The following is a 12151-nucleotide window of genomic DNA, read 5'->3' as shown; positions in this document are numbered from 1 at the left end:
ATGAGCATAAACCATAGACTTTATGGGGTCTGCTTTAGAAATGATGGCGCCCACCCGCCGCCCATCAATGGCTTATCCTATCCTGTGTGTCAGAGATGGAAATCAGCAGGTGGTCCCTGTGAGGACCCTCGTGTACTCGAGTTCCTGCCTGAACCCCCTCCACACATTTCCGCAGATATTGATACATTGTATCCCTGACCGAATGGGGAACCCTTGTCTGGATGGTTACAAATTGCTTCGTCATCGGATTAGGATTTGCTCAGATTTTCTGCAGGGCTCCGTTCACACTTTGGGTTGTGGTTGGGCACATAATCACACCCGTACCATTTGGTCACATGACAGCTACCGATGCCCACGTAGCTTTTTTGTGTGCAAGACCCTCGGAATCCAATAACCCGGAAGATGAGGGTAGGATAGCCGCGCCGCCTGGTGTGACAAGAGCATGGCGTGATGCCAATCCCCGGGGCTGAGGACAATGCAGCGAGGATGGAGGGTATAAATAGAGACCTGATGTGCTCATCCCCGGCTATTCCCAATTAGGGTGGGACCTGCTGACCGAGATCACATATAAGCTCCGCTCTCCGCTCACATCTCAAGCTCCACACTCACCTCTGCTCCGCTCACATCTCAAGCTCCACACTCACCTCTGCTCCGCTCACATCTCAAGCTCCACACTCACCTCTGCTCCGTCCACATCTCAAGCTCCACACTCACCTCTGCTCCGTCCACATCTCAAGCTCCACACTCACCTCTGCTCCACTCACATCTCAAGCTCCACACTCACCTCTGCTCCACTCACATCTCAAGCTCCACACTCACCTCTGCTCCGCTCACATCTCAAGCTCCACACTTACCTCTTCTCCGCTCCCTGCCACCTCCCTCACCATGGACGACTTCTACAAGGCGGCGGTAAGTGACCCCTGCACCATAGAGGGTTTTCAAGAAGAAAAGTTTCTGTATTCTAATTTCTTACTATTTTCAAGATCTCTTCTTGCTGCCAGTGAATAGGAACATTCTTGTTTCCCTACTGCCTGTCACAGCTGAGGATTTGTTACAATTGTGTCCAGCCTGGTCTGCAGACCCCTGGGCTGTCATCTCCGGCGCCTAATCGCCTCTGCCGACTAGAACGGGCGTCCGTCATTTTATAGGATGTAACTAGAGCGTCACATTGTGTTATTCTGTCCGATATTTTTGAAGGAAGCTCAGACATGAGCGAAGCCGAAACTGCACTGATACACTGTAACAAATCAGAATGGTGGCGACATCTGTGCTGCTGATGTGTTTAGGTCAGACTGGATGCAATTGTAACAAACCTTCAGTTGTGAGAAGTAATAGGTCAGGACAGGATTTCAGCCTCTCTGTGTAAACAAGAATTTCAGTTCGCTGACAGTAAGCAGAGATCTTGAAAATTATGAGGAACTGAAGCACAAAATCTATTAGAAGCTGCAGAACTTTTTGATCAGAAATCTGGTAGACATAATGATTGATGACGGAATCGGGTCCACGGAGCCGTCACGAATTTATGGAACCAACCCATGAAAGCTTCCTTCACTCCGTATTTATTAATATGGCCGCCGCCGATCATACACAGTGTTAGGCCTCTTGCACACGACCGTATGGCTTTTTCTCAATATTTTGCGGTCCGCAAAAATGGATCCACAAAAAATACGGATGATGTCCGTGTGCATTCCGTTTTTTGTGGAACGGAACAGCTGGCCCCTGATAGAACAGTCCTATCCTTGTCTGTTATGCGGACAATAATAGGACATGTTCTATCTCTGAACGGAACAGAAAAACGGAAATACGGAAACAGAAGGCATACGGAGAATCATCCGTTTTTTTGCGGATCCATTGAAATGAATGGTTCCGTATACGGAACGCAAAAAATGGAAACGAAAAAAAAAAGTTCAGGTGTAAAATCTGCTGGAGAATTGGATTTCAGGTTCAGGATATTGATGGGGGCCCGGGGGTTTCAACAGGGCAAAGATGCAATACTCTGCACGACCCTTCAACCAGCTGATCAGATATTGATACATTGTATCCCTCAACCTCTCTGGATGGCTACAAATTGTTTCCTCTGCAGGTTTTCTGTTGGGTTCTGTTCACATTTCGGGTTGTGTTTGGGCACATAATCTCCCCCCCCCCCCCCACAATAACACCTGCACTATTTGGTCACATTACTGTCAATTCATTTCCAAGGGACATGACAACCCTGAGGTATGAAGTGCCTCACGCCTCAGTGAGGTCACTTGTCTCTCAGGATTTCATAGACTGAAGTGGCTGCTGTGGAAAAGGGTCGAGCCCCCTGGATCTGTTGTAGAAGACCCGGCTTTCCCAGGCACAGATATAACAGAGGACACGTGACCCCGCAGACAGTCTCCTCTCACTATATATAGTCCGTGGTCCCGGACAATGGGGATTATTATCCACCTGTCTAAGAGAAAATCCCCGACACAATCAGCGGCCAAAATAAACCCAGAGGATTATGGGAATTATTCCCTCTGAGGTTTCATTTCCAAAATGGGAAGATTTGCAGCTTCACCCTTAACCCATTCATCCCAGCAATGCGACCTGATTTAAAACTAGAGATCAGCGGTGACATCACTGAGAATGCTGCCTATCACTAGAGATCAGCGGCGACATCACTAAGAATGCCGCCTATCCATCACTAGAGATCAGCGGTGACATCACTAAGAATGCCGCCTATTCATTCACTAGAGATCAGCGGTGACATCACTGAGAATGCCGCCTATCCATTCACTAGAGATCAGCGGTGACATCACTAAGAATGCCGCCTATCCATCACTAGAGATCAGCGGTGACATCACTAAGAATGCCGCCTATCCATCACTAGAGATCAGCAGTGACATCACTAAGAATGCAGCCTATCCATCACTAGAGATCAGCAGTGACATCACTGAGAATGTCGCCTATCCATTCACTAGAGATCAGCGGTGACATCACTGAGAATGTCGCCTATCCATTCACTAGAGATCAGCAGTGACATCACTAAGAATGCCGCCTATCCATTCACTAGAGATCAGCGGTGACATCATTGAGAATGCCACCTATCCATTCACTAGAGATCAGCGGTGACATCATTGAGAATGCCGCCTATCCATTCACTAGAGATCAGCGGTGTCATCACTTAGAATGCCGCCTATCCATTCACTAGAGATCAGCGGTGACATCACTTAGAATGCCGCCTATCCATTCACTAGAGATCAGCGGTGATATCATTGAGAATGCCACCTATCCATTCACTAGAGATCAGCGGTGACATCATTGAGAATGCCGCCTATCCATTCACTAGAGATCAGCGGTGTCATCACTTAGAATGCCGCCTATCCATTCACTAGAGATCAGCGGTGACATCACTTAGAATGCCGCCTATCCATTCACTAGAGATCAGCAGTGACATCACTGAGAATGCCGCCTATCCATTCACTAGAGATCAGCGGTGTCATCACTGAGAATGCCGCCTATCCATCACTAGAGATCAGCAGTGACATCACTTAGAATGCCGCCTATCCATTCACTAGAGATCAGCGGTGACATCACTGAGAATGCCGCCTATCCATCACTAGAGATCAGCGGTGACATCACTGAGAATGCCGCCTATCCATTCACTAGAGATCAGCGGTGACATCACTGAGAATGCCGCCTATCCATTCCCTAGAGATCAGCGGTGACATCACGGAGAATGCCGCTTATCCATCACTAGACATCAGCGGTGACATCACTGAGAATGCCAACCTATCCATTCCCTAGAGATCAGCGGTGACATCACTGAGAATGCCGCCTATCCATCCCTAGAGATCAGCGGTGTATTTGAATAGGGGGTCTCTGGCAGTATTGGGGGCGTTACCTGTGGGTCTTGCCTACATAAGGCAATGTACTATATTTGGGGTGGTTACTGGCGGAGGAGATGAAGGCGGTCGCGGTCGTGGCCATCGCTGGGAATAAAGGGCTTTATCTCGTCCTGTGTCACCGAGACAGAAATAGTTCTCCGGATCAGTGGACTGAACTTCTCTTGTGTTTAAATTCCTGGTCATTCCTAATATCTCTGCTTGCTGTTAGTGAATAGGAATAATATTGTTCACCAAGGGTTTGCCTGTTGCCCGTAGCGAGCAGTTCTTTTGTGAGGTGTGATTGGCGGCTTTGTGCCGCTTATCGTCTCTCATATTTCTTTTTGTGTTTTTCAGGTTGAACAACTCACAGAAGAGCAAAAAAGCGGTAAAAGTCTCTGCGGCCGAAAAACTGACCCCTATAGTTCCCCCAGTAGTTTGTACCCGGCAGCGGCAGTGAGGAGGGACTGGGTGGCCCTATGGGCATCCGCCGAGCGGGAGAGTCCCCTGCGGGCTCCGGATTTCTGTCCTTATTTGCACCCGGTGTAAATGACGATAGATCTGTCTCTGCCGATGACTGCGCCCGTCCCCACCGTCTCAGTGCAGCGTAAGAAGAGGCGCACGAGACCTGGTTTTTTCAATAAGTCACTTTTCTGGCGCAAGGAAGATGAGAAACCCCCCCCCCTTAAAGGGGTTCTGCACTTTGTTTAAACTGATGATTTATCCTCTGGATAGATCATCAGCATCTGATCGGCGGGGGTCCGACACCCGGGACCCCCGCCGATCAGCTGTTTGAGAAGGCAGCGGCGCCGCTGCCTTCTCAGTGATGTCACGACTTGTATCAACAGGCCTGAGCGCGGCTAAGCTCCATTCAAATGAACAGAGCTCAACCCCCCCCCCCCCCCCCCGCAGGCCAGTGATACAAGTCGTGACGTCACTGGGCCAGCGGTAAACAGCGACAAGGCGGGGGTCCCGGGTGTCGGACCTCCGCCGATCAGATGCTGATGATCTATCCAGAGGACAAAGTGCAGAACCCCTTTAAGTTGTCAACTAATTGCTTAATTGATATTGTACAGCGCACGACACAGTCCTGTTCTGCGCGCCGAAGTTCCCCTGGTGGCCCCAGGCGCCCCAGTCCGACACTGTCTTCTACCCTTGGGGATTAATCCCTTCCTGCACAGACATCACCTGCTCCTACCCTGTACCCCAATATCAGCTCTGACACTTATACATGAATTTGCTTGCTGTCAGTGAATGGAAGCCTTCCTGTTTACATCTGAAGGCTAAAACACATCCTGAGCTGTTACTTCTCACAGCTGCGGGTTCGTTACAATTGTATAGACAATTCTCTGTGATCGGAACACATCGGAGGCAGAAAGATCGTTACAATGGATCAGCGCGGGTAACGTAATCAGTCTGGAGTTAAGGCTCCATTCAGACGTCCGTATAAATGGTCTGGATCCGTTCCGCAATTATGCGGAACTGGGGGGGGAACCCTTTCATTTTCAATGGGGCCGGAAAGGATGCAGACAGCACACAGTGTGGAGTCCGCGCCAAAATACCGGCAGCATAAACCGTCATAAACATCCCCTAAAACTGCACAAAGTTCATTGAAAGTATTTTTCTTCTTATTTCCCCAGAATTCAGAGCAGCTTTTGATATTTTCGTGCAAGACGCAGAAGACGGATGCATCAGTACAAAGGAGCTGGGCAAAGTGATGAGAATGCTGGGGCAGAACCCCACCCCCGAGGAGCTGCAGGAGATGATAGACGAGGTGGATGAGGATGGTGAGAGTTATACCCACTCTTTTTATTCTTACGTGTCTCTACATCTGCTCCAAATATCATTTTACAGTTTGCATCTCATTGCAACCCCTAGAAGATCAGGTCTTACGCTCCACTCCCACCCAGAGCTGTAGACACAATTCTGCTACGTGAGGGGCTACTGCATCTCTCATTATGTAGCAGAGCATCCACTAAACCACCAGGGGCAGCAGTGAGTCCGCAGATGATGGGATCTCAGGGTTTTGTCTGTCCGAAGAGCGCTGATCAGTTCCAGATGGCAGAATTGTGACTGCAGCTCTGGAGGCGACTGGAGTTTAAACACAGAACAAGTAAAATAGGTCGGATAATCCACAGAGAGTCTCAAAAGGATTGCCTAAAAAAAAAAGAAAATATGGGGTTTTTGCTTTACATCTACAGACTACAAACTACAAGTCTCAGCATAGCACAAGCCAAATGGCATGATGGGAGTTGCAGTTCTGCAGGTTCTTATTCTTTGCTTTCTGCTCAGGCAGCGGCACAGTCGACTTCGATGAGTTCCTGGTGATGATGGTCCGATGTATGAAAGACGACAGTAAAGGGAAATCCGAGGAGGAGCTGTCAGACCTTTTCCGCATGTTTGACAAGTGAGTGATAAGAGACGTCACTGGAATGAAGGCTCTACCCTTCAAGACTTATACTCTAGTCACATCCAGAGCTGCAGTCACAGTTCTCATATTTCAGTTACATGTATAGCTGCATTTACAGTTTATATGTTCTATTCACATCCAGAGCTGCATTTTTTTTCAATCCTCCAATAACATCCAGACCTATATCGGCAAATAATATACTTCAGTCACCTCCAGAGCTGCAGCCACATTTCTTATGCTACAATCACATCCTAAGCTGTATCCTATACTTGAGTTACATCCGGAGCTGCATTAACAGATAATATGTTCCAGTCGCACCCTGAGCTGTACTTGCAGCGGTTATATTCCGGTTCATTTCTTAAACTCTAATCACCTCCAGAGCTGCAGCCACACTTCTGCTGGACACTTTGCTGGCATACATTCTCACATAATGCGATGCTCTCTGGTTCATTGCCTTAGTGAATACACTTTTAGCTTCTACATCAGACAGACACCTGAGCATGCTCCATACGTGGCCAGCAGGGGGCAGCTCTGGATGTGACTGGAGTGTAGCTATGACCAGATCTTTACATCTCTGCAGAAATGCTGATGGATACATTGACCTTGATGAGCTAAAAATGATGCTGCAAGCGACGGGTGAGACCATAACCGAGGACGACATCGAGGAGCTGATGATGGACGGCGACAAAAATAACGATGGCAAAATTGATTATGATGGTGAGTTTATCGGAGAGACCGGAAATAGGGAAAGAGGCCCAGATATTCTCGGTGTCTGCATCCAGAATTTGTCTAAAAAGTGCTGCAGATTTTAGCAATTTGGCAAAACTAGGGTTTCTCCATTTTCTTTTACTCCCTCGAAAAGGGGTGGAGTTTGATGACCAGAGGTCGTGGCTTTGCAAGAAAGGGGGCGGAGTCTAAGGCGCGTTATTCTGCATTATAATTGCACCCCAATTCTGGCATAAAAATTTGTTTCAAAGTAAGACAAGGAATAGAGCGAGACAAAAGGATCTGCACTAATGTGATACATGTGGCGCCATCTACAGGCCTAGTAAAGGCACATACCGCACAGATCCGTCAGCAGCACAATCTCAATTTCTCATCTTTCTCTCTTTACAGAATTTTTAGAATTCATGAAAGGAGTCGAATAAATAACCAGACGTCCAAAAGCTTTCCTACAAAGATTCAATACTGCGAATGCTGATTCCATTTAATCTGAACCTCAAATAAAACATTACATTATGTCTGACATCAGATACACTGAGTGCAATAAAGAAAACGTGAACAATAAAAAACAAATCTTTATTCTTTTTTGGTCATTGGTGTCAGTCATAAATACTAAGGGAAAATACATGAATATACATCCGTATATACAGAGCAAGATTAAATACATTTACTGATTTTTCTCTTAGCCTGCTCATAAAAAACATGCTGAAAAATGCAGAATTATAATACGGCCCTTGTATAAAATAATATACATACTATAATACTGCTCCTATGTACAAGAATATAACTACTATAATACTGCTCCTATGTACAAGAATATAACTACTATAATACTGCTCCTATGTACAAGAATATAACTACTATAATACTGCCTCCTATGTACAAGAATATAACTACTATAATACTGCTCCTATGTACAAGAATATAACTACCATAATACTGCCTCCTATGTACAAGAATATAACTACTATAATACTGCCTCCTATGTACAAGAATATAACTACTATAATACTGCTCCTATGTACAAGAATATAACTACTATAATACTGCTCCTATGTACAAGAATATAACTACTATAATACTGCTCCTATGTACAAGAATATAACTACTATAATACCGCCTCCTATGTGCAAGAATATAACTACTATAATACCGCCTCCTATGTGCAAGAATATAACTACTATAATACCGCCTCCTATGTGCAAGAATATAACTACTATAATACCGCCTCCTATGTACAAGAATATAACTACTATAATACTGCTCCTATGTACAAGAATATAACTACTATAATACTGCTCCTATGTACAAGAATATAACTACTATAATACTGCTCCTATGTACAAGAATATAACTGCTATAATACTGCCTCCTATGTACAAGAATATAACTGCTATAATACTGCCTCCTATATACAAGAATATAACTACTATAATACTGCCTCCTATATACAAGAATATAACTACTATAATACTGCTCCTATGTACAAGAATATAACTGCTATAATACTGCTCCTATGTACAAGAATATAACTACTATAATACTGCCTCCTATGTACAAGAATATAACTGCTATAATACTGCCTCCTATATACAAGAATATAACTGCTATAATACTGCCTCCTATGTACAAGAATATAACTACTATAATACTGCTCCTATGTACAAGAATATAACTGCTATAATACTGCTCCTCTGTACAAGAATATAACTGCTATAATACTGCTCCTATGTACAAGAATATAACTACTATAATACTGCTCCTATGTACAAGAATATAACTACTATAATACTGCTCCTATGTACAAGAATATAACTACTATAATACTGCTCCTATGTACAGGAATATAACTACTATAATACTGCTCCTATGTACAAGAATATAACTACTATAATACTGCTCCTATGTACAGGAATATAACTACTATAATACTGCCTCCTATGTACAAGAATATAACTACTATAATACTGCTCCTATGTACAAGAATATAACTGCTATAATACTGCCTCCTATGTACAAGAATATAACTACTATAATACTGCTCCTATGTACAAGAATATAACTACTATAATACTGCTCCTATGTACAAGAATATAACTACTATAATACTGCCTCCTATGTACAAGAATATAACTGCTATAATACTGCCTCCTATATACAAGAATATAACTGCTATAATACTGCCCCCTATGTACAAGAATATAACTACTATAATACTGCTCCTATGTACAAGAATATAACTACTATAATACTGCTCCTATGTACAAGAATATAACTACTATAATACTGCCTCCTATGTACAAGAATATAACTGCTATAATACTGCCTCCTATATACAAGAATATAACTGCTATAATACTGCCTCCTATGTACAATAATATAACTACTGTAATACTGCTCCTATGTACAAGAATATAACTACTATAATACTGCCTCCTATGTACAATAATATAACTACTGTAATACTGCTCCTATGTACAAGAATATAACTACTATAATACTGCTCCTATGTACAGGAATATAACTACTATAATACTGCCTCCTATGTACAAGAATATAACTACTGTAATACTGCTCTTATGTACAAGAATATAACTACTATAATACTGCTCCTATGTACAAGTATCTAACTACTATAATACTGCTCCTATGTACAAGAATATAACTACTATAATACTGCCTCCTATGTACAAGAATATAACTACTATAATACTGCTCCTATGTACAAGAATATAACTGCTATAATACTGCTCCTATGTACAAGAATATAACCACTATAATACTGCTCCTATGTACAAGAATATAACTACTATAATACTGTCTCCTATGTACAAGAATATAACTACTATAATACTGCCTCCTATGTACAAGAATATAACTACTATAATACTGCTCCTATGTACAAGAATATAACTACTATAATGCTGCCTCCTATGTACAAGAATATAACTACTATAATACTGCTCCTATGTACAAGAATATAACTGCTATAATACTGCCCCCTATGTACAAGAATATAACTACTATAATACTGCCTCCTATGTACAAGAATATAACTGCTATAATACTGCCTCCTATATACAAGAATATAACTGCTATAATACTGCCCCCTATGTACAAGAATATAACTACTATAATACTGCTCCTATGTACAAGAATATAACTACTATAATACTGCTCCTATGTACAAGAATATAACTACTATAATACTGCCTCCTATGTACAAGAATATAACTGCTATAATACTGCCTCCTATATACAAGAATATAACTGCTATAATACTGCCTCCTATGTACAATAATATAACTACTGTAATACTGCTCCTATGTACAAGAATATAACTACTATAATACTGCTCCTATGTACAGGAATATAACTACTATAATACTGCCTCCTATGTACAAGAATATAACTACTGTAATACTGCTCTTATGTACAAGAATATAACTACTATAATACTGCTCCTATGTACAAGTATCTAACTACTATAATACTGCTCCTATGTACAAGAATATAACTACTATAATACTGCCTCCTATGTACAAGAATATAACTACTATAATACTGCTCCTATGTACAAGAATATAACTGCTATAATACTGCTCCTATGTACAAGAATATAACTACTATAATACTGTCTCCTATGTACAAGAATATAACTACTATAATACTGCCTCCTATGTACAAGAATATAACTACTATAATACTGCTCCTATGTACAAGAATATAACTACTATAATACTGCCTCCTATGTACAAGAATATAACTACTATAGAGCCACGCTGCTGAATGGCCGCACGAGCTTGAGCTCCTCCAGCATTCCGGCTCCTTTGCCCTATATAAGCTTATAATTTGCCTGATTATGGGGAAACCTGGCAGAGAAAAGAACAGAGGAAGCTCAGAGTCGACCCCACTGCACTCCAAACAACCTGAGATGGAGAAGTTTCTTCGGAAAACGCCGAGGATTGCCGCGCAGAAAGGCCCCAATATGGCGGCGTCTGCTGCACATGACTCCGATGCGGGAGAACTCTCAGATGCTGGCAGCGGCTCCGATATTTCGGACAGGAGGCCCAGAGACCCGCCTCTCTCAGAGCGGACCCTGCGCCGGGTTCTCGAGTCTGCCCTCTCGCCCCTGAAACAAGACCTGTCCGACATTAAGGACGACATGAAGCACCTGGGGCAGAGAGTGGTTGCACTAGAAGCCACGCAAGAGGCCATCATGACCTACGAAGGTAAAGCGTCGGAGACGCTGGCGTCCCACAGGGCCTTGCTGAATGATGCCTTCCTGAAGCTGGAAGACCAGGAGAATCGTAGCCGCCGGCGCAATATCCGCATTCGTGGCCTACCTGAGTCAATTGCAGCGGAGGCCTTACCGACGGTGGCGCGCTGTCACGGCTGTTTAAGGGTAACAAGAGTATACACAGTAAAAAGAGCTACTGACCGGACCCAAACTAGGGAAGAGAAAGGGTGACCCCTGTCAGACCCTCAACACTCTCCCTATGCTGCTAAAGCACATGCCCGGATCCAAATGGTGGAACGAGGCATGCCCGCGTACCTTAGACTGATGAGCCCTGTAACCCCTACAATAGTGGAAGGGGCACGGCCTCCGATGCCCTGCACAGAATAAGGAGGGAACCGGGGCCACCTCAGATCCAGTCAGGAAATCACCAGGTACATAACAAAGTCTGCACACTTAGCTGATGGAGCTGCAGCCGTAGAGAAGACGGATCCAAGGACCGCTGGCAATATCCGGAGTGCTTGCAGCAGCAGAACACAGGTCCAGAGAACTAGTAGCTAAAGGAGTGAAGATACTCAAGGCAGAGCTACAACTGAAAGGAGAAATATAATCCACGCCCTGCAATAGGAGGAGGGGTGATTTAAAGGCAGAGAAATCAAACGCAGGAGAGACAGCTGAGAGTAAGACCTCATCACAGGGGCGGAGAAACAGAACAGTGAGAAAACCTCCAACCCTAAGTGACATCATCACAGGGGTGGAGACACAGAGCTTTGAGAACGTCTCAAAGCTCTGGTAGTGACAGTACCCCCCCTTCTACGGGTGGACTCCGGACACCCAGGACCCACCTTCCCAGGATGAGCCCTATGAAATGCCCTGATAAGGCGAGTGGCTTTAATGTCCGACATCGGAACCCACATCCTCTCCTCAGGACCA

General features: G+C 44.0%; 1 protein-coding gene across 1 annotated transcript; it reads left to right on the top strand.

Annotated features, from left to right (window-relative positions):
• The first annotated feature begins 614 nt into the window (after positions 1–614).
• Positions 615–7550, top strand: TNNC1 (troponin C1, slow skeletal and cardiac type). Its single transcript, XM_044274142.1, has 6 exons — positions 615–909; positions 4206–4236; positions 5489–5635; positions 6141–6255; positions 6839–6975; positions 7375–7550. The coding sequence occupies exons 1-6, from the start codon at positions 886–888 to the stop codon at positions 7404–7406; spliced, it is 486 nt and encodes a 161-aa protein (XP_044130077.1). The 5' UTR covers positions 615–885; the 3' UTR covers positions 7407–7550.
• Positions 7551–12151: the final 4601 nt, after the last annotated feature.

The sequence above is a fragment of the Bufo gargarizans genome, unplaced genomic scaffold, assembly GCF_014858855.1.
Source record: "Bufo gargarizans isolate SCDJY-AF-19 unplaced genomic scaffold, ASM1485885v1 original_scaffold_1504_pilon, whole genome shotgun sequence".
Taxonomy (NCBI): domain Eukaryota; kingdom Metazoa; phylum Chordata; class Amphibia; order Anura; family Bufonidae; genus Bufo; species Bufo gargarizans.
Note: the sequence above shows the minus strand (reverse complement) of the source record. Positions and strands in the feature narration are given on the sequence as shown.